Source organism: Caloenas nicobarica, chromosome 7 (genome assembly GCF_036013445.1).
Source record: "Caloenas nicobarica isolate bCalNic1 chromosome 7, bCalNic1.hap1, whole genome shotgun sequence".
NCBI lineage: Eukaryota > Metazoa > Chordata > Aves > Columbiformes > Columbidae > Caloenas > Caloenas nicobarica.
In genome coordinates, this window is record NC_088251.1 from 27911541 (window position 1) to 27930489 (window position 18949).

At 39.3% G+C, this 18949-nt stretch overlaps 1 protein-coding gene across 1 annotated transcript in view; it reads left to right on the top strand.

Moving 5' to 3' along the window:
• The window catches only part of RASGEF1A (RasGEF domain family member 1A), a 28697-nt gene that overhangs the window by 4849 nt on the left and 4899 nt on the right, over nucleotides 1–18949 (top strand). Inside the window, exons 3-10 of the mRNA XM_065639312.1 lie at nucleotides 4492–4620; nucleotides 10215–10352; nucleotides 14533–14754; nucleotides 15053–15127; nucleotides 15358–15450; nucleotides 17071–17173; nucleotides 17456–17535; nucleotides 18135–18326. Of these exons, the coding sequence (XP_065495384.1) occupies nucleotides 4492–4620; nucleotides 10215–10352; nucleotides 14533–14754; nucleotides 15053–15127; nucleotides 15358–15450; nucleotides 17071–17173; nucleotides 17456–17535; nucleotides 18135–18326 (1032 nt within the window). The remainder of the gene's footprint in view (nucleotides 1–4491; nucleotides 4621–10214; nucleotides 10353–14532; nucleotides 14755–15052; nucleotides 15128–15357; nucleotides 15451–17070; nucleotides 17174–17455; nucleotides 17536–18134; nucleotides 18327–18949) is intronic.

Below are 18949 nucleotides of genomic sequence, written 5' to 3' on the forward strand. Positions count from 1 at the left end.
GGAAGTTGCCACAGAGGATTAGAGCAATAGTCATTTGCACTGATACCCTGTCAGAAGAGTAGCCAGTACTGTATGTTCAAGAGCAAGGTATAAAGCACCTCTCAGCCTCATGTCTCTGGCTACACATGCTAAGAAAGGAAGAAAGGCATCACCAGTCAATTTGCACTAAAAGAAGCTATTGGTAGTGTTAGCGGAGGTTACCTTAGTTTCAGAATGACGTATCTGTAAATTGCAGTACTCATCCAAATTTTTGGATTAGTACATCTGAGCACAATGCTTAGAAGGCATTCCTGCCTCTGTGGACGTTAAGCTAAAGATCACAGGAACCTTCCAGAGAGGAAAAGAAAAGGAGGGGTGGGGGAGAAAGCAAACACAGAGTATCTTTCTGTGCTGGTTGCAGGGGAAAAACAAAAACGTATTTGCCATGTTGGCTGAACACGAGGCAGGCAAGGGAGGACGGGAAAGATAAGGGCCTACATTTATGTACTGCTCTTTTGAGGCTTGTTTGTGTACAGGGACTTGTTCAGTACATAGAAAAATGTATACTCATGAGACTGAGGAGTTCGGGAGGTTAGGAATGGAATGTACCAGTCTGCAACCCTTGTGCCCAAGCAAGAAAACGTTTCAAGAAAATATTTCACAAACAAGAAGTTCTAGAAGGAGTAGTGAGTGCACAAAGAAAATATTTTTCTTTTTCTTTTTTTTCCTCCTAAAGAAGACATCAGTACATTCTTGAGTCAGAGAGTAACAATTCCTTCTTTAGTCTTGTGCACTCGCGTGCTCTCTTTTTTTAAAAATATAATTCAGCTCATCTCTTAGCAACAACTTTAGGCACTAAAGGAATCTGGCTTCTTATTCTCTTGTAAAGCACAAGCCCCTTTTATGTCAGCTTACATTGTTCCAAGCACAGAAAGGATTTTTTTTGTCTCTTCCCAAATACCTGTCACTTTTGTAGTATAAATGAAGCTTAACTTTCAGTCTCATAGCAGCATTTTTTAAATCATTCTTTGTCATACCAACTAGCTTCATAGCTAAATTTCCTTCTCCAAATCATCTTCATGATTAGTGGACTGCCTATGAGAGAATGTAGGTTTTTACACTGTTGTAACATTTAGCCTATATGTATATAGCAGTACAGGTGCAACAAATCACAGACATCCTTGGTCTAGATAATGCATGACATTAGGATGAAATATTTCCTATCGAAAACAACATGGTGTGTTCCTAACCCCCAAGACCTACCACTAAGCTGAAATGCATGGCTTAATTCAGCCTGAATTTTCTTTATTGGGTAGGGAGTGGCTATTAGCAGAGAGGCAACGAGAAGGGGGTCAATACCGCTATCAGACCTATCATTTGTAATTTGGTTCTAAATTGCAGTTACTCCTTGTCTATGCCAGCATAAGCAACAAAAGTATAAAAAAAACCCCCACAATTAGATACTAATATATTGTAAACCAGCATATCTTTATTGACCATAGTGGAACAGTTTGGTTTTCTGAAGTACTGAACCTAGTTCCACTTAAATGACTTAAAAATGGCATAAAAATACAGCAGATGAATTCCAGAAAGTAATGGTAATTTGTTTCTAAAACCTAGTAGTCCAGCATCATCTGGAAGGGCATTGCATGGTCCCATAGAGATATTAATGATTGCAGAGAGACATCAGCAAGCCTAAAATTGAAAATATGCGCTTTAATGGCCACGTATTTTCCTGAATCTTGCCAGTTTGGCACTTTTTTGAACATCATGCAACATTATCAAAGAAACCAAATAAAAGCACAGGTCATCTGGGTCACGCTTCTTTTGCAGTGTAACAACAGGGAAATGTTACTCTGAGTGGGCCTTTCTGAGAGTCACTCTGGATAAACACTGGCCCACATCACAGAAACTTCTACCAGGGAGACCAACACTAGAATTAGTAAGAGAAACAAAATTATATCTTTCCTTAAAATAATGTGTTCCAGCTTATTGGAGCAAAGGTCACTGACAGGACAGCGTGGCTTAAGTTGTGGTTCCCCACTACTTACACATACAGCCATCTTTCAGACAGCCTTCTAAACTCCCAAAAAAAAAGAATGTGGGAAAGAGATGGAAGTATCAAAGTCCATAATTTTTCCCTATCTTTCTCAAATGCAAAATAGGGTAAAAGTGAGGGCTGCTTCACATTTCTAGAACAAAAATTTTCTCACAATCCAGTGACAGCTGACACACCCAGCAGCTGAATTCCTTTCCCAGATAGTCCAGACTGACAGTTTTAGGTTCAGGAACAGCACTGATAGAAGTGAACATAGAAGTTGGCTAGAAAAAATAACAGAGGATAACCAGGCACAGTTTAAAACACAGAGGGGAAAAAAAACCCACCTCCCCCTTCCCTCCGCCCAAAAAAGTCACAACACAACCGTATTCTTTCTCATACTTTCATTCCAAATGGGGAGTGTGTCAGTGTAGGGATTGTTCTCACATACATAAGAATAAAAGATCTGATATGTTGTCTTGTAACACAACCAAGTCCCCTTTTTGTGAATCAGGCTAGCTCTGTAGCCTAATTTTATTGCCCATAACACACCACACATACTACTATAGATTTTTAGAAAGCTTCTTCAAAGGTGACAGAATTTCATCAACAGTTTCCAGATTTAGATATAAGAGCTACATTTAATTTCTTTTAGAAGTTAATGAACTTCATTTTTTGGTCACTGTAAATGTACAAATAAACTCTGAAATTCTGGAGACAGACATACACAAAATACCTAACAGGAGCCCAGTTTCTTAAATTTTCCCAGTGAACGCTTGCGTTCGATGTTCGCAAACACACCATCGAGAAGAAAGGCCATGCTCTCAGTGTTCTGTCACTGCCCTGGCCACCAGCTCCAAGTCACTGAGAGCCCAGTTGTTAGGTGGCCCCAGCTGTCCATCTCCTGCAGGCATCAGTGGATGCACCACTCAAGAACCTGACCCAAACTGCCCATCCAGTTACCCCTTCTCCTCTCTTCTTCTATTCATAAACAATAGACAAGGCAAAGAATACATATTAACTGCAGTTTTTATTATACAGAATTAATGCTATTCCTAATTTAATACATGAACCCCAGTGCTAATGAGATCTTCACATCAGAATGGGTATTTTAGATGCCTCTGCTGTATCACACACCACTCTGTTCTTTCATTAGTTTCTTCCACAAGCTCAGGACACAGCTGGATGTTTAATAGATCTATGCTTAATCTATTATACTGTTCACTCACTCCTAGAACACTGTGACTTCTAATTAAATTTATTTATTTTGTTAAAGGTTTTTAGTGCTATATTATAGAGCACAGTGAGTACTAAAGAAGTGGAAACATTTTACATTTATAACATGTTTTATAGTGATTAGAGAGAGAAACCCCATAACCTTTCTAGAGACCTAAAGATACCATTATGGTTTAACTACAAGTGTGTTTTAGAGACTGCAAGTGGAAGAATTCAGTAGCTAATAGTAGAGATGCCATATTTTAGACAATTGGTCTTAAGGTTTTAGATGTCTCAATTTACTTGCCCAGTCCAAGGAGTATATGCACACATTGACCATTTCTACACACACCTGGCCGTGACCCGCCAAATCACACTTCTGAAAACATAGTGCAAAGTAACGGTACACACTGCAAACATAGAGGTTAATTGAAATCCTTTGTCAAGGAGATCCCCTACAATTTCCTAACTCCAAATTTTGTCAAAAATCTGAAGGACAAACAGAAGTGCTTATGAGATGCTACCGTCATTACTCAGGCAGCTACATTCAAATACAGAAGCCGAACACAGAAGCAAAACTAGGGCATGAAGGTAATCTCACTTCAACTAAACTGGCTAGAGTATGATTCAGAATGCAATGCTTTACAGCTTTTAAAATACAAATGGAGAGGCTATTTCTAATGAGAAAAAATCATTATTAGCAGTGTACATACTCAAAAGACTAAAAGAAGCCCAAAACAAATAAAGTCAAGCTTAAGGCTAAATTATTGTCATATGGCCACTATCTAAGCCAAAGATGGTGTCAGTGATTGTGGGAAAAATGAATGAAAAAACCCCATACATGAAGAAATTACAGCTGTGGTTTGGAATACACATGAAGCAGTTTTCTGCAGCTCAATGAAAAACAATCACTCTTAAAGAAACAAAGCAGCACAAATAGTTGTGTTCAAGTGGCATGACACCCTATACTGGGCATATTTCATTTGGCTTTTTGGCGAGTGATAACCAGTTAGGCACATTAAATTTGGCATTTTAAAGGTAAAAAGGGAAATAATTTGGGAATCTTGGGGCCTACAGCATTTCCTTTTAACAGAGCCAGAAAAGACCACCATATCTCCGGAGACAGGAAAAATTGTAAAAAGTTTAAAAGAAGCAAAGTTACATTTGTGGTTTATGGAATAGTTTTTCCAAAGACGACAGATTATTTTTGCTAAAGTTATTCAACTTTTTTTTCTCCTCTCTTCTCTCTGCTTCCACAGAGGACTTACATCTTCACTTTCCTATTGAGCTCACGAGTCTTCATTCACCCACACGAGCTCCTGGCTAAAGTGGGGCAGATCTGCATCAAACAGAAGCAGCAGCTAGAAACGGGGACTGAGGCAGAAAAGGTAAAAGAACCATTATGTCCTTCAGTTAGCTGTGCTACTGCCATTTATTTCCCACTCTCTCCTCATTGTAAAGTTGAATAGATTGATAAAGAATAAATTGAAATCGTAATTGGCTTGTATTACTGGATGCACTTCTATTTGGGTCTTTTTCACTGACTGGATATTTCCAGTGGCTGGAAATAAAACTTTGCTCATGAGCTACAGGTCGATGCTGTGCACAACGTGTATCTGCTGTGAAACCTGCCCAACAAGTCGGTTTGCACGTCTGGGCTTTCACAGAGTTAGGTCTTCATCGAATCTGATACCTCTTTCTCCACTCACCCTCATCACCCTGTTAGAGTTGGGTGCTCTGCTGTAGGTTTATTGGCAGGGTGTTTTAAGTTGATGTAATAGTAAATCAAAGTTACCTCTCATGAAAATTACGGGAGGCCCTACTTGAAATGGTAGCCTATACTGGCACGTGCAACTATGCAGTTTTACTACAATCAATTAAACCAAACCAGGTCAGTTTATGCTATGGACTTAGGTCTAAGTCTCACCATTATGGAAAATGTGTCTTGAGGGGCTTTTGACTGAAATTGAAGTACGGGAATAGTCCAAGCTGGGATGCAAATAAGAATGACAGAAACAAGGATGAAATTCTGCAAGTATTTGAAAGCCTAAGTTGTTCAAGTCCTGGGCTTGTTTTGATTCCATTCTTCTATGATGAGACATTACATGCTCACATTCCTAATCTTCAGCGTGTTGATTTTGTATTCTCCTTGTTGTATCAGGACTCTGAGTAGGGAACACAAAAGGTAACCCTGTGATTTCGCAATACAGAGTTTTTGACAGCAATACTGACCTAAGGGCTTGTTTCTCCACTACTATTCCTGGGGTGCAGTCCCATATGCCACAAAATTACTCCACAGGAAAAACTAACCACTTGGTGCAGAATGACTTTCCACAAGGTCAGTCCCCTGATCTACTCACCAAACAGCTGTGTAACTCATCATGTAGGTGCTGGGGAATTCAAGGATCAGGGAAAGAAGGTGCAAGAACCACTGCCTCCAGCTTTGTACACAGAGGTGATAACCATTCCCATTGCCACTGCCAAACTGGCTCATGATTGAGCAACCTCAACAGATGCTCTGTGAATTGTAGTGGTTCCTCAGCAACTCCTAACTAAACAACAGAGGTAGGAACTTGTAAGAGATGCTGGGACTATCTGAAATATGAAATGAGTAAAGCTGATCTGTAGACATATGAAAAGGAAGACTGCTGTTCAGTAGCTATTGTCAAAATATGTGAAATACTTGGATTTAAAAGTAATGGGATATAAGATGAAACTTTTGTGATTAACAACACACTTACGAGATTTTAAAATGAAAACTTTATCTGGGGACTAGATCACCTGGATATTTTGAGACAAGATATTATTGTAAAACAGTAGTATTCTGGCTTTTCAGCGGATGTGTTAAAAAAATCATGGCTTCCATATTGAAATGAAATACCATTACATCCTAGCAACAGGATGTAAAAATAGAGCAGCTCATATTCCGAACACCCACACTCTTACGCCTTCTGCTGACAATTTGGAAATGGGCCTACAGGAAAACCAACAAACAGCATGGTGACAATAAAAACATGACTGTTTGGAAAGCTGCTCCCATTTACACGCTTTGCCGGTTGCTTTTCCTACTATACCCTTGATCCATTCCTACTCTCTTAATCCTTTCCTACCCCCTTAATATGAACTACAATTTTTTTCCTGCCCACTAAACACAAAATTCGTGAAAAACACTACATAAACTTCAGACATCCCTCTCAAATGACTACTTTACTGTCTCTTACTGCAAGCACCTGTATGTTTTACAGAATAGTTTGGCCACTAGCATTTGCAGACATTTGTTTTTCTGTCTGGCAACAAATAAAAACTCATTTCACATGCAGCATAGACATTCTCAACTCAAAGCACTCTACGTATTCAGTCATAACCCATTAAGGTATCCTAAGCTACTAGCACCTTCTAATTAAGTGGCTCTGTAGCAGGAAATGGCTGGCAAAAGTAGGTAAAGCAGCTGTGATCATTTTTGATAAGAGATTTGCATAAGCAAACTCTAAGACAAGAAGCTGGCTGAATCATTGCCTGGATAGCGTGTGAGCTGAAAAAGTGGCAAGGAGCCAGGTTTTGAGGTTACGCACCATAATACTTATCATTCCTTTGGTTTTGGCATCACTGACTAGCCAATGAGTCCCGTAGAAAACGATCCAGAGAAAAGTGGATTAAAAAGAAAAATACTCTGGGATTTCTTGTAGCCTGCTTAGAGTCCTTTTGGCCACTCATAAAAAGGGAGGGTTTCACAGTTATCATTTATTTATAATTATAATATACAAGTCAACAGGTAAGCTTGACCATAAAGTTTAACTCTCCATAAGTGCATTAGAGATTGGAAAGACCCAAACAAGATTGTCAAAGAAAAAAGCACGTATAGTATTATTCAGTGGGAAAACCTGTTGTTAAAACAGTGGTGCATTATTTCTGCAGCCTGAGGGTATTTTTTTAAATCAAAAGTTAAAGAAGAAAAGAGAAAGTAGAAGTTAATTTCTGTTAAGCTTGTCTTGGAATACCTAAGTTCCTTCAAAAATATTATTTCCCTCTTTTTTGTCACCAGTAAGTTCTCCTTTTCAAAGATGAGGGGTCTGGAGCATCTTTCTTACGAGGAAAGGCTGAAAGAGCTGGGTCTGTTCAGCCTGGAGAAGAGAAGGCTGAGAGGGGATCTCATCAATGCTTATAAATATCTCAAGGGTGGGTGTCAAGATGATCAGACCAGACTCTTTTCAGTGGTGCCCAACAATAGGATGAGGGGCAAGGGGCACAGACTGAAGCACAGGAGGCTCCATCTGAATACATGGAGAAACTTCTTTACTTGGAGGTGCCAGAGCCCTGGAACAGGCTGCCCAGAGAGGTTGTGGAGTCTCCATCTCTGGAGACATTCAAAACCCGCCTGGACACATTCCTGTGTGATCTGCTCTGGGTGAACCTGCCTTAGCAGGTGGGTTGGACTAGATGATTTCCAGAGGTCCCTTCCAACTCCAACCATTCTGTGATTCTTTTTAAAACCAAAAATCAAGACAATACTCATAACCAGGTCACTGTCATTAAACATCCCTTTCCTACAAGCACAATACTGCAATTGCCCTCCTTTCTGGTTGGCAGCTGTTTCTCAGTCCTTTCTGTCTTGTCTCATGCAGAACAGGGCTGACCAACAGTACTTAACAGAAGTATTTTTCTTCTCAAAGAAATATTTATGGGACAAATACTTCCATAGACTCCAGAGAACCCTGGGTCAGGCCTCACAAGTGAAGGCTCACACCTGGAGTAGGACTACAGAAAAAGTCGTTTGATAGGTTTATTGCAACCATGGCAAATGCATGCTGATACCCACATATCTGCATGATTTCTATCTCAGTTATCACAAATTATGTACATCAAGCCTGTTACACTGCTTTGGGTTTCCTCAGAGCGCATATGAAACAGGAATCTCTTTTTTTTTTTTAGTGTTGCTCTCAGCGTACCTTATTTTCATGAGCATTAAAAGCATCTGATTAAGCACTAACCTTTTTACATCTGAAGAGTAATTACATGAAGAGTAATATGGTTTGCAGTTTGTCTTGCAACAGATGCCTAGCTTTCCATCATGAAGGAAGCAAACCCTAACGCTCATGAGTAGATACATGAGATGGGAAGTCAGTGTTCATGTGGAGATGCTTGCCACAGCCTAAGGAGGGATTTGGAAACCTTCCTGCCCCCATCCTTCCTTTTGCAGTTTAAAAAGTTAAAAAGAAAGGATAGTCAGCATAATTAATACCAAAAACCAGTTCTGTAGCAGCTTTTGGTAAACAAAAGTGGAGTAGGCATGTGCCTGTTGACTTTAATTGGAAGTACACTGGCTGGCTAATTAAATCTCTATCAACATCTACAGAATATTCTTTTAATAATGTAAGGCTCCATGCATTTCCTAGCAAAGAAGTATAAATTGTCTTTTCCCCAAGGCAGATGACAATGGGCATTTGGAGGACAGACAACTATAATCTGGAACTCTGTCCTGCACTATTTAGAAATACCTTGAAGCTGGGCTCTGCAGGAGTGGCACTGGCAGAGATTGCTTTGTAGGAATGCCTACTGCTGGCAAAGTGAATCGTGACGTTTTCTTATTGCCCTCATTATCCAACTATTCTGCTCTTCTCTCACTAGCAGGATCAGCTAAACGCTATCAATAAAAACAGCTAGGAAAAGCATGATAACGGAGTGCAGTTTGCAGCTCTGAAAAAAAAGCAAGACAATTTCCTTCAGACTTACAAGGAACACTGGCTCATTTTCAGACTGAGGATTTAAGGGTACATGGTTTAACTTCAAAGTTCTTATAAATCATTATTAATATTCCCACTGACTGCATACCAGTGAGATGTAAAAAGTGCAAAAAATACCTTAGTTTGGTTGGCTTTTGTCCTTGGTTAAATAAACTGGGACATACTGTGATCTGGTGATGTTTGCCAGGAGTTCCTACCAATTCTTGTAAGACATTCTCTATTTATCTTAAAAGAAAATACACTGATTTCCTGTAGTGACGCTCACATGCTAAGTCATCTGCTCTCACCCCAAAGAGGCCGATGGAGAATGCAATGAGGAAGGCGCACTGTGTGTGGGGAGAAGGAACTGCTCTGTAGTGGGACTTCTGTAGCTTACGCAAGTGGGGTGGTAAACACAAATGAAAACTTCCTCTTTTTACTCAGTGCATCACAAGTTGGTTTGGAAGATTAACGTAACGAACAAGAAGAATCAAAACTTAATTCAGGTTAAAAGTGTTCTTAGCACTCACACTCCCAATTTTACAAGACTGCTCTCTTGAATCTACTGATGCTGCTCTCCATCACTATGATAGTGGAGTAATTGGCATCCAGTTCAGGTCTAACTGATGAAAAGGCTTAGAAGATTCACAGATCACAGAAGAACTTAGAAAATAGCTCTCCCTCCCCTTTCTGTGGTTGATAGCTTTTTGAATAAGAGCCAATGCTTTTATTTTCAAAGTCCATTTTGATTTAGATGTCATGGAGAGAACATACACATATTTCCTGTCATTCATTTATTTTAATGTACAGCTCAATCTGGAGGGTCTGATAAATTCTATAGAACAAAAATATCTTTCTGAACTTTTCTCATGCTTGGTAGAATGCTGCAGTTCATATGCATTTGAATTCAAATGCTAAGGTACTGCTGCCTCTAATGACATAAACAGCTTAAGTCCCATTGACTTCAATCAAAGAAGTCACTTCAACTATCCTGTCATCTTCCTGACTTTATGCAACTGACCTTGAAAATATCTTCAAAGTGTTTAGTAAGAGACATTACCAAGCTGTCAAGAAAGGAGGCTAAATCATACTATTTGTGAATCTGGCTCACAGGTACATACGTCCTTTTTTATCCCCTTCACCTACTACTAATGCAAAGTATGTTCAAGGATGTCTCTGTTTTTATGTGAGCCTTCATCAGCTAATTTACTCTGCAGTTCGAAATGTTTACGATCAGTAATCAACTCGTTGTTTCTTTCTAGGCAAAGCTAAAGTCCTTTGCTGCCAAAATCATTCAGCTCCTGAAGGAATGGACTGAAACTTTCCCCTATGATTTCCAAGACGAAAAGTCCATGAAAGAGTTGAAGGAGATTGCTCACAGAATCACACAATGTGATGAGGTAAGGGAGGAGGGGGGAGAAAAACCATTAAGTGGCCAGGCAATATTTGTCAATCTTTATATCTAGTTTATCATTATATACAAACCCTTGCTCTTGCATGCAGTATTTTCTAAATGGACTACAGCAGCAGTTGCCAAGCTGTCGGTGTAACTGCAGGACATGGCCTGAGCAATTAATTCAATGGTCCGTTAGTGAAAACTGTCTATTTATAATCACCAAGTGTAAGAGGAAGAGACAAAATAGTCACGACAATTTGAAAAATAGATGTGGTGCAGCAGGAGAAAGGAAAGAACAGAGACTAAATGGCACAATATAGGTAACATTCATCACAAATTATGTACCATCCTTTGTACTTTGTTACTTTTAAGTCCCACATGATATATCAACTAGTTGTATCAAATATATTCTTGCTCAGCTTATTGCTAGCTCCTGTCACGGACGCACCCCAAAATAAGTTTAGGTGGACAACAAGGTCCAAAACAAACTTTATTCTGGCCGGAAAAGTACCGCCAATAAACCGATTAGAAATGGGGTTTATACAATTAGCTAGCATGCTGATAACATAAGATACAGGTTCGGATATTAGGTTAGGAGATTATTTGGGGTGCAGTAAAATAAGAATAATGAGGATCCACAGCGCACATACACGCACTCACAAGAAAACAAACCAGAGCCCTCTCTGCCCCATTTTGCCCATAAGAGAGAAACACTAGCCTACTGCAGCTAGGACTCTACACTTGTCTGTCCCAGACAAGGCCTTATTAAAGCATATATCCAGTAACTTATCACTCACCCACACGCGGAGGTGAGGCGCTCCCCATCCCGGGAGGTTACCTCAGAGGCCGCTCCGTCTGAGGGGAGGGACTCCGGCAGCACGGCAGACCCGCAGCTCTGAGGAGACCACACAAAGGGGGTCTCTGGCAGGAAACTCATTTATAGTCTGATTAGATCTGGCTGTGGGCATTCCAGAAGCTTCTGGGCTTCTCTGGGCTGTGGTCATGCTTGGCCCTTCCTCTGCTGACGACCCTGCCCACCCACTCTGGGTCTCCACAAAGAGCCATCAGCTGCCCATTGAAGGCCCCAGTTCTGAGAGGGGGACGGGCAACCAGTGCAACTGCCATATCAGTTCTCAGGGTGTGGGGGAGAAAGTGCAACTGCCACAGCTGCTGACAATAATCAGCAACTGTTCTGTTGTTTCAGGTGATGTGCATGGTATTTCCACAAAGGAAATTATATCTGAGCTCTGCTAGCTAGTCAGTCACCAGTCAGCTGAGTTTCTAGCCTATGAAGAAAACTAGACCTCACAAAAGACTTTTCTAAAGCAAACAGATAAAGCAAATTCAAATAGAATAGTTTTCTGTTTGTTTTTGCTTGGTTTTGGATTTATTTTTTTTCCACATTCACAAAGCCTACACTTTTTTTTCACATTGAGAAAGTTCATGTAACTACCAATAGACAGAAGGAAGGACATAATCAAGAACTGCAAGGGAACTAACTGTGAAGTGTTTGTACAAACATAGAAGTAGAAGCTTCTCCTTGTTTTTAAACCCACAACTTGAAAATATTTTTGTGAACAATTAGCAGGAAATGGGAAGACAATTATGTGTTTTTGTTGATTCAGGTACAGAGAAAATGAAGAACAGGTTTGACAGCCTTGCATGAATCAGTGATAGGACACAATACAATTAGGTGTTACCAGCTTGTCAAAAGGAAGTATGTCAGGTTTTGTTGCATCAGCAAAGCTGTTGACCTCGATGCCACTATGAAAATGTCAGTGCCATAGGAGGGGAAAAAAGGAAATAGAATTATAATATGCCTTGTATTCCCTTTGTAGACAAGGGTGAAGAGGGGTACATTGACAGAGATACTACTGCAAAAGGGGACTTGGCAGAGGTTTTATTTAGCATCTGTATCTTACTATTTAAACTGTTTATTACTTTGAAATAGGAGTTGTGGCCTTTCCTTCTCTTTCCCTTCCCTCCCACTCTGTTAGGTATGAATAAATTGTCATCTGAGAAAAAGGCATCTTCATGGAGTGGCTCAGTGCTCTGGTGTCTAAGGCATCTGAAGACATCCATTAATTACATCATCACTGTATTTATCCCCTTAACAAGGCTACAAGTCAAGTTTGATCAGGGAAGGGCTATGCCACATCTGACCTCTAAAAAACATAATGTGACACTGACAAAAAGCAGCTCTTGCTCTCAGTATTTGTTACCACAAGGAATTACCCAAACTGTGCTTCAGCAAGGGATTATGGCAATGGTTTGGGGTTTTATTTTCTATTTTGAAGTTTTTCCAAATCCCCATAGAACACTATTTTCCAAACACAGGATATATGGTTGGACTCTGTGATCCTGAGGGTGTCTTTCAACTGAAATGATTCTATGAAATTCAACTGAGAGCTCACAGAAAGTGGTCAGGTGCTTGTCCCAGTGAGATCAGACAGCATACCAAATAGCTACAGCTACAGCCAGGATTGCACCCCAAATGAAGTACAAATGCCTTGTTTGAACTCAAGCAAGGACAAATAACTCTACACTTATTGACTTATTTTCCAAAGTTGTAAGAAAATTTAGGGTAAGACTAGACATGAAAGGAAACTGCTAAAACTCTAAGGGCATTTGTCTAAGTATTAATTTAAATTTAAAATTTAAAAAGTATTAATAAATTCACAATAGCTTAAGGCATAGTTTTTCATGTCACTTCAGTTTCTTTGTTCACTTTCACATATCTGTGATACTCTCACTACCTTCGAGTTTGATTCTCTGTGATCCATATCTAGAAAGTCTGCCTCCCAGACCCATGGGTAAGTCAAGCAGAGCAGCTGAAGTCAAATGATTTACAATAGAAAGCTCAGCACACCAGAGAGCAGAATTAGTGCTTTATTTCATTTCCCCCCACCACACTCCCTTGGCATCTCCGAACACTTGTAGCATGATATTCAAAATGGCTCCAGCCAGCTGCTGTTGAGTAATAATCCAGTTGCCTCAAGATGAGCTACACTGCCTTCAGCTTTGCAATTGATTTCACTCAGTAGTCAGATTATTGCCTTGTAAAGCGACATTCCGACACCATTATTACTTAATTATAGCATGCAATATGCAAGTATTTGGTAGTCATCATCTCTCAAATCTGCTACATAATTTCAATGACCACTGCACATTAGTGGCTTCTTTGAGTGATCAACAGATTCACCGCAGTTCTTTCTAGTGCATCCAGTTGACTGGCAGAAACGAAAACTGCAGGTTGTAAACTAACAGTTAACATTGTGGTTAACTTCGAGAGAAATAATTTGCATGAAAGCAAAAGAACAGTTGTGTAGGAAAGAGGAAAAGGACTGTGTTTGGTAGAATTAGTTTCTCCTGCAGCAGGAAGAACGAGGGTCAGAGAACAAAAAAAAAAACCAGAAACAGGAGGGATAGAGGAGTAAGAAAGTGATCAAGTTAGCTCTTCAGGATTGACCCCATAGAGAAATGTCTATATGACACAAACAATCAATGGCAGAAAAAAATCAGTTTGCCATAGTTATCAAAACACTGAGCAGATGGATTATACTTCTGTGGCTTTACCAGTATGTATCCTTCTAGATCCTATGTTTAAAATCTGCACCTGATGAACAGAAAGGCATTTTAGTTGTGCAAGAACATGTATATTGTGCTCTTACTTAAGTCTTTGGATGCTATAGTTGTTCAAAGCCAAGCCAGGGTGTTTTAGGGCTATATTCCTGGAAGTCGTGTGAATTCCCTGGATTCTGCCTGGGCTAGATAGACTTGATCATCAGTGGGCCTGATCAGAATGAGAAAGAGCTTTTTGGCACTTGATACATGAGAGATCCAAGAAGCCTTACACAAGCAACTCAACCACCTTTCACTATACCCACTTTTAAACCATTTACCCTCATGCCTTTGAAATGGGGCACTCGCCAAAAACCGCTACAAGGAGCAGACCAGCCGAGCAAGTGAAACAGTCGGGAAGGCAGGCAGGCATGACAGTGTCGTTATGAATTTGTGTTGGCAGTTAGGACAAGTTCATTTGTCACAGGGTGATCAGCTCAGATAAGAGAGAGGAAAGAAAGTGAATAATTGGCACTTATTTTTCCCAGTCAGAAATTCTTTGGTGATCCTTGTCCGCAAGAGCTAAAGGTTTTCAGCAGCCATTGTTTCTGCCTTTTGCTTAGGAAAATGGAACAGTGAAAAAGATCATTAGCCAGATGACACAGAATCTCCTGATGGCCCTCTCCACACGGAGCCAGTACCAGGAAATCAGAGAGAAATTCCGGCAACCTGTTACTGACAAAGGCACCATCCTCAAAACCAAGCCACAGTCAACTCAAAAGGACATTCTGAGCGTGTGCTGTGACCCTCTGATCTTGGCGCAGCAGCTGACCTATATCGAACTGGTGAGACACTCATTTATGTGAATTATTTCATTTTCCATTTACTAAATATTATTATACTCATCAATATGCATTTTGCTAAGTCTTCACTGAAATCATCCAGTGTTTTAATCAAAAATACCAAGTATTTATTAATAACAAGACCAATTATGTACACGAATAGAAATACCTCAGTCATCTACACTGTAGGAACTTTAATAAGTTACCAAAACATTCTCCTAACTTTGGCTTTTTTGATGTGTTTTTCACTGAACTCCCTGTTAGTCTGTACAGTGACAATCTCTAATCTCTCCAAACACAGGAAAGGGTGAGCAACATTTACCCAGAGGATCTAATGCAGATTGTCAGCCACATGGACTCCCTGGATAACCACAAGGTACAAGAACGAAGGGAAAAAGAAACAAAGAATAATGAGACTAAAGAACCTCCATGATTCAAGTATACCCCAAGCAAGAAACAGTGACATTTTCTAATCTTCAATAAGCTCATGCCTTAGAGAAAGATCCGAAAAGACTTTATCAAGACATGAAAAGGAAGTTTATCCTTTGGTATGTTGACTTTATCACGATACAGGATAGGATTAACATGTGGCCTGTTCTCTTGCAGTGCCGAGGTGATGTGACCAAAACCTATAATTTGGAGGCCTACGACAATTGGTTCAATTGTCTCAGCATGCTGGTGGCTACAGAGATTTGCCGGGTAGGTATTTGTAGAAAACAAGATATTAAAGGGATTCTGGCCTTAAGGACAACAGGCAGGCAGTGGTCTAAGAGAGACTAATGTTTATTAGCAGTGCAGTTAAAGATAACGGCACTACTCAAGCATTAAATTATTTGCATGCCTATATGATTAAGAGTTCATGGCTATGTTGGGTTTGCATGTAATCTCTAGTTCTGTGTAGTCACACAGCAAAATGGAACTTGTGTGGGGTTTGAGTTAGGAGTTCTTTTGGATTTTTTTTTTTATTTAATACATCCATAAATTCTCAAAGATACTCATTGTTAAACACAGATTTACTAATAAACTGATGCCCTTCCACTGCATTTAGTTATCATTACACTGTCATATATTAATTTTTGTTGTAGAAAAATCAGGAACAAGCTTCCTTCAAATGTCTGGAAAGAAAGTGGACTACTGGAGGGGTCATATAAGAAGCAAAGAAATAGAAGGTGTACTGCCCCAGAAACCTCTGATATATTGATCCAAATCTCTTAAGATTTCCTGCTCTCACAGAAACTTATTACCAAAACACACCAAGATATCTTTCAGAGCCGGCTGGTATGGCTAATACATTTAGTAAACCAGTCAAACAAAAGATTTTAGTACAGCAAGGGCTAAGCCAAGCTGTTGACTACTGAACCATTTTTCTTTAGATAGGACTCAGAAACTGAAGTATTTAGCTAAGAGGTTTGTTTTTAAAAAAAAGAAAAAGAGAATTCCCTGGTGAAGTAGTCTGCAGTCACCACTCAAAACCCAATTTTGTATAAGCCAGACTGAACTTCTAAATGTAAATATGGGAAAGATTTTTAAGAATGAATGTAATCTAGGCAATAATACTAACTTTTCAAATTAAAGCAAGAGAGAAATATTGATGGCTTTTAGAAACAAAGTCTGGAGACAGTGCTACATGTTAATTTTGCTTTGCCATTTATAAAAGAATCTGCAAAGCAGATATTCAGCATCACTTACTAGATCCTTTGCATGAGCGGGAATTTGTATATTGGGTCGTCATCACTACCTGCTCTCAAGAGTTCATTTATAGAATCATAGAGTAGTTTGGGTTGGAAGGGACCTTCAAAGTTCATCTAGTCCAATGCCCCTGCAATGAGCAATTTAAGAGTATACACAGTAAAATGACAAAAATCAAGACGTGGCAATTGTTCTTTCTCACATTGAGGTTACATGCCTCAGTCTTAAGTCTGTCTACTGCTTTCCCCCTTCTTCAGAGGTTTCATTTTTTTGTATATGTTCTTTCTGACAGTAGCTTCACATTATCTCCCTTTTCCAGTAACAGCAATTTGCTGAAAGTGTCCAGCTTGTTTATACAAGATTCCCTAAGACATTGAACTTTATGTATAAACAAAAATTTAGACTGTCCCATGACTAGACAAGTATTTGATGGTAGCCCCAAATACTTCTGCTATTTCATGAAAAACTAATCTTAACAAAATACCCTTAGGCCTATATCATAATAAGATTTAGCTGAATAAAGTCTTGAAATGTCTATTCAATCAACTTGTTACAATGCCTTTGACTGAACATCCCACCCAAAATTTAGGCCATCCCTTCCCTCTTAAGAGATCTTGGGTTTTTTTCCAGGTTGTAAAGAAAAAGCAGCGTACAAGAATGGTGGAATTTTTCATTGATGTGGCAAGAGAATGCTTCAATATTGGAAACTTCAACTCAATGATGGCTATTATCTGTGAGTATCCTTAACACAGATGACAAAAAGCACCCCATCTTACAACCTGACTAGCAAGACTACGCTCTATTCTTGCCCTAAATTGGCTGACCACATCGGCACACACACTTCTACAGGGGCAGAATGTACCAGTGGCAGATTAACATGTGGGTGGGCAAGTGTTTCTGTGTGTCAAGCTGAACCGTTTACGTATCACCACCACATATTTTGGAAAACACAGTTATGTTAGCCCTATATTTTTTCAACCTAGTAGTTTGTTTCTTTGTCTCCTCTCCCATTCAGCTGGCATGAACTTGAGCCCCGTGGCACGGCTAAAGAAAACTTGGTCCAAGGTCAAAACAGCCAAATTTGATGTTTTGGAGGTATGTATAAAGTTTAGACTTTATATAGAAATCCACCAAATAGTTTCATCCAAACCTCTGCTGTGGAATTACTAAAATATCACAGAGGCACCTCTGTCAGTAGTCACCAGCATATAAACATTAGTGAGAGAATTCCTGAATTTCAAACTTCCTACCTGCCTGCAAGAAAAGTGGGTGCAAGTTTTCTTTAGGTTACCTCTTCCTTGCATGTATTTTTCCAATTTAACAAGGTAATTGTCACTCAAGTGAATGCCATTTTGCTACCCTTAAAACTAATTAGAGTGCTCCATCTAGTGGAGATCTGAATTAAAACCAAGATGAAATTTTTTTCCCAATAGTCATTTATCATTTCCTTTCAGTCTTCCGTTAACGATTGAAACAAAGCATAAACGTAAAGCTAGTACAGAACTCTCAAACAAGATAAAAATTAGAAAAACCCAAATCCAGACCTAATCAGTATAAGGTACTCCATCTCGAAAGTTTAAAAGGACACCCAACAAATTCATAAAGAATGAACTCTCCCATAGTTACATTGAAGATTTTTTTTTAATTTAGGAAACATGTATTACTTGACTGTGTTTTTTCCCCCATAAAAACAGCATCACATGGATCCATCCAGCAACTTTTGTAATTACCGCACAGCCCTGCAAGGAGCAGCACAGCGATCCCAGACTGCCAACAGCAATCGAGAGAAAATAGTTATCCCGGTGTTCAACCTGTTTATTAAAGATATCTATTTTCTGCACAAAATACATACGAACCGCTTGCCCAATGGGCAGATCAACTTCAAGGTAGGACTTTACTATTACAGAAACTGTAATGCTAGTGAAGTATTGCACATTACAAACATTTGCCAGTTTTTAACTTGTACCTCGCTATATTACCAATTCTTTCAGCATTGCTGTGATCTAAGCATAAAGCGAAATCATTATCTAGGAGAAATTATTTCACCAAATTTCTGTGAAAGCTAGCACTTGCAGTTGCCGTGTTTATATTACACACCTAGCAGATACAGAAGAGAATCCATAAAATTGCTTGGAATGTAACTGACTTCAGTTAAAAGATTATATTTAGAATGTACTGGAATCGTGACTATTTTTCATTAGTTTTACATGAAATGGGACAGATGCACTGAAAAATGTAAAATTCACATAACTGATTGAAATGACATTAATTTGTTACCAAAACTCATGCAAGAAATGATTGAGAAGAAAAGAAGAATTTCAGAAGCCAACCCCTCAGCATTAAAAATTACTTAAGTAATATAGAAATAGTCTAATGTTAGTGAATTGGAACATGAAATCTCTTCAAGGAATGTTGTACTCATGCAACATTTAAAATAAGGAAAGACATTGAAATCAAGAAATGTAAGAATTTTAGTGTACCACCTATGATGGCAGACAAAAATTTGCCA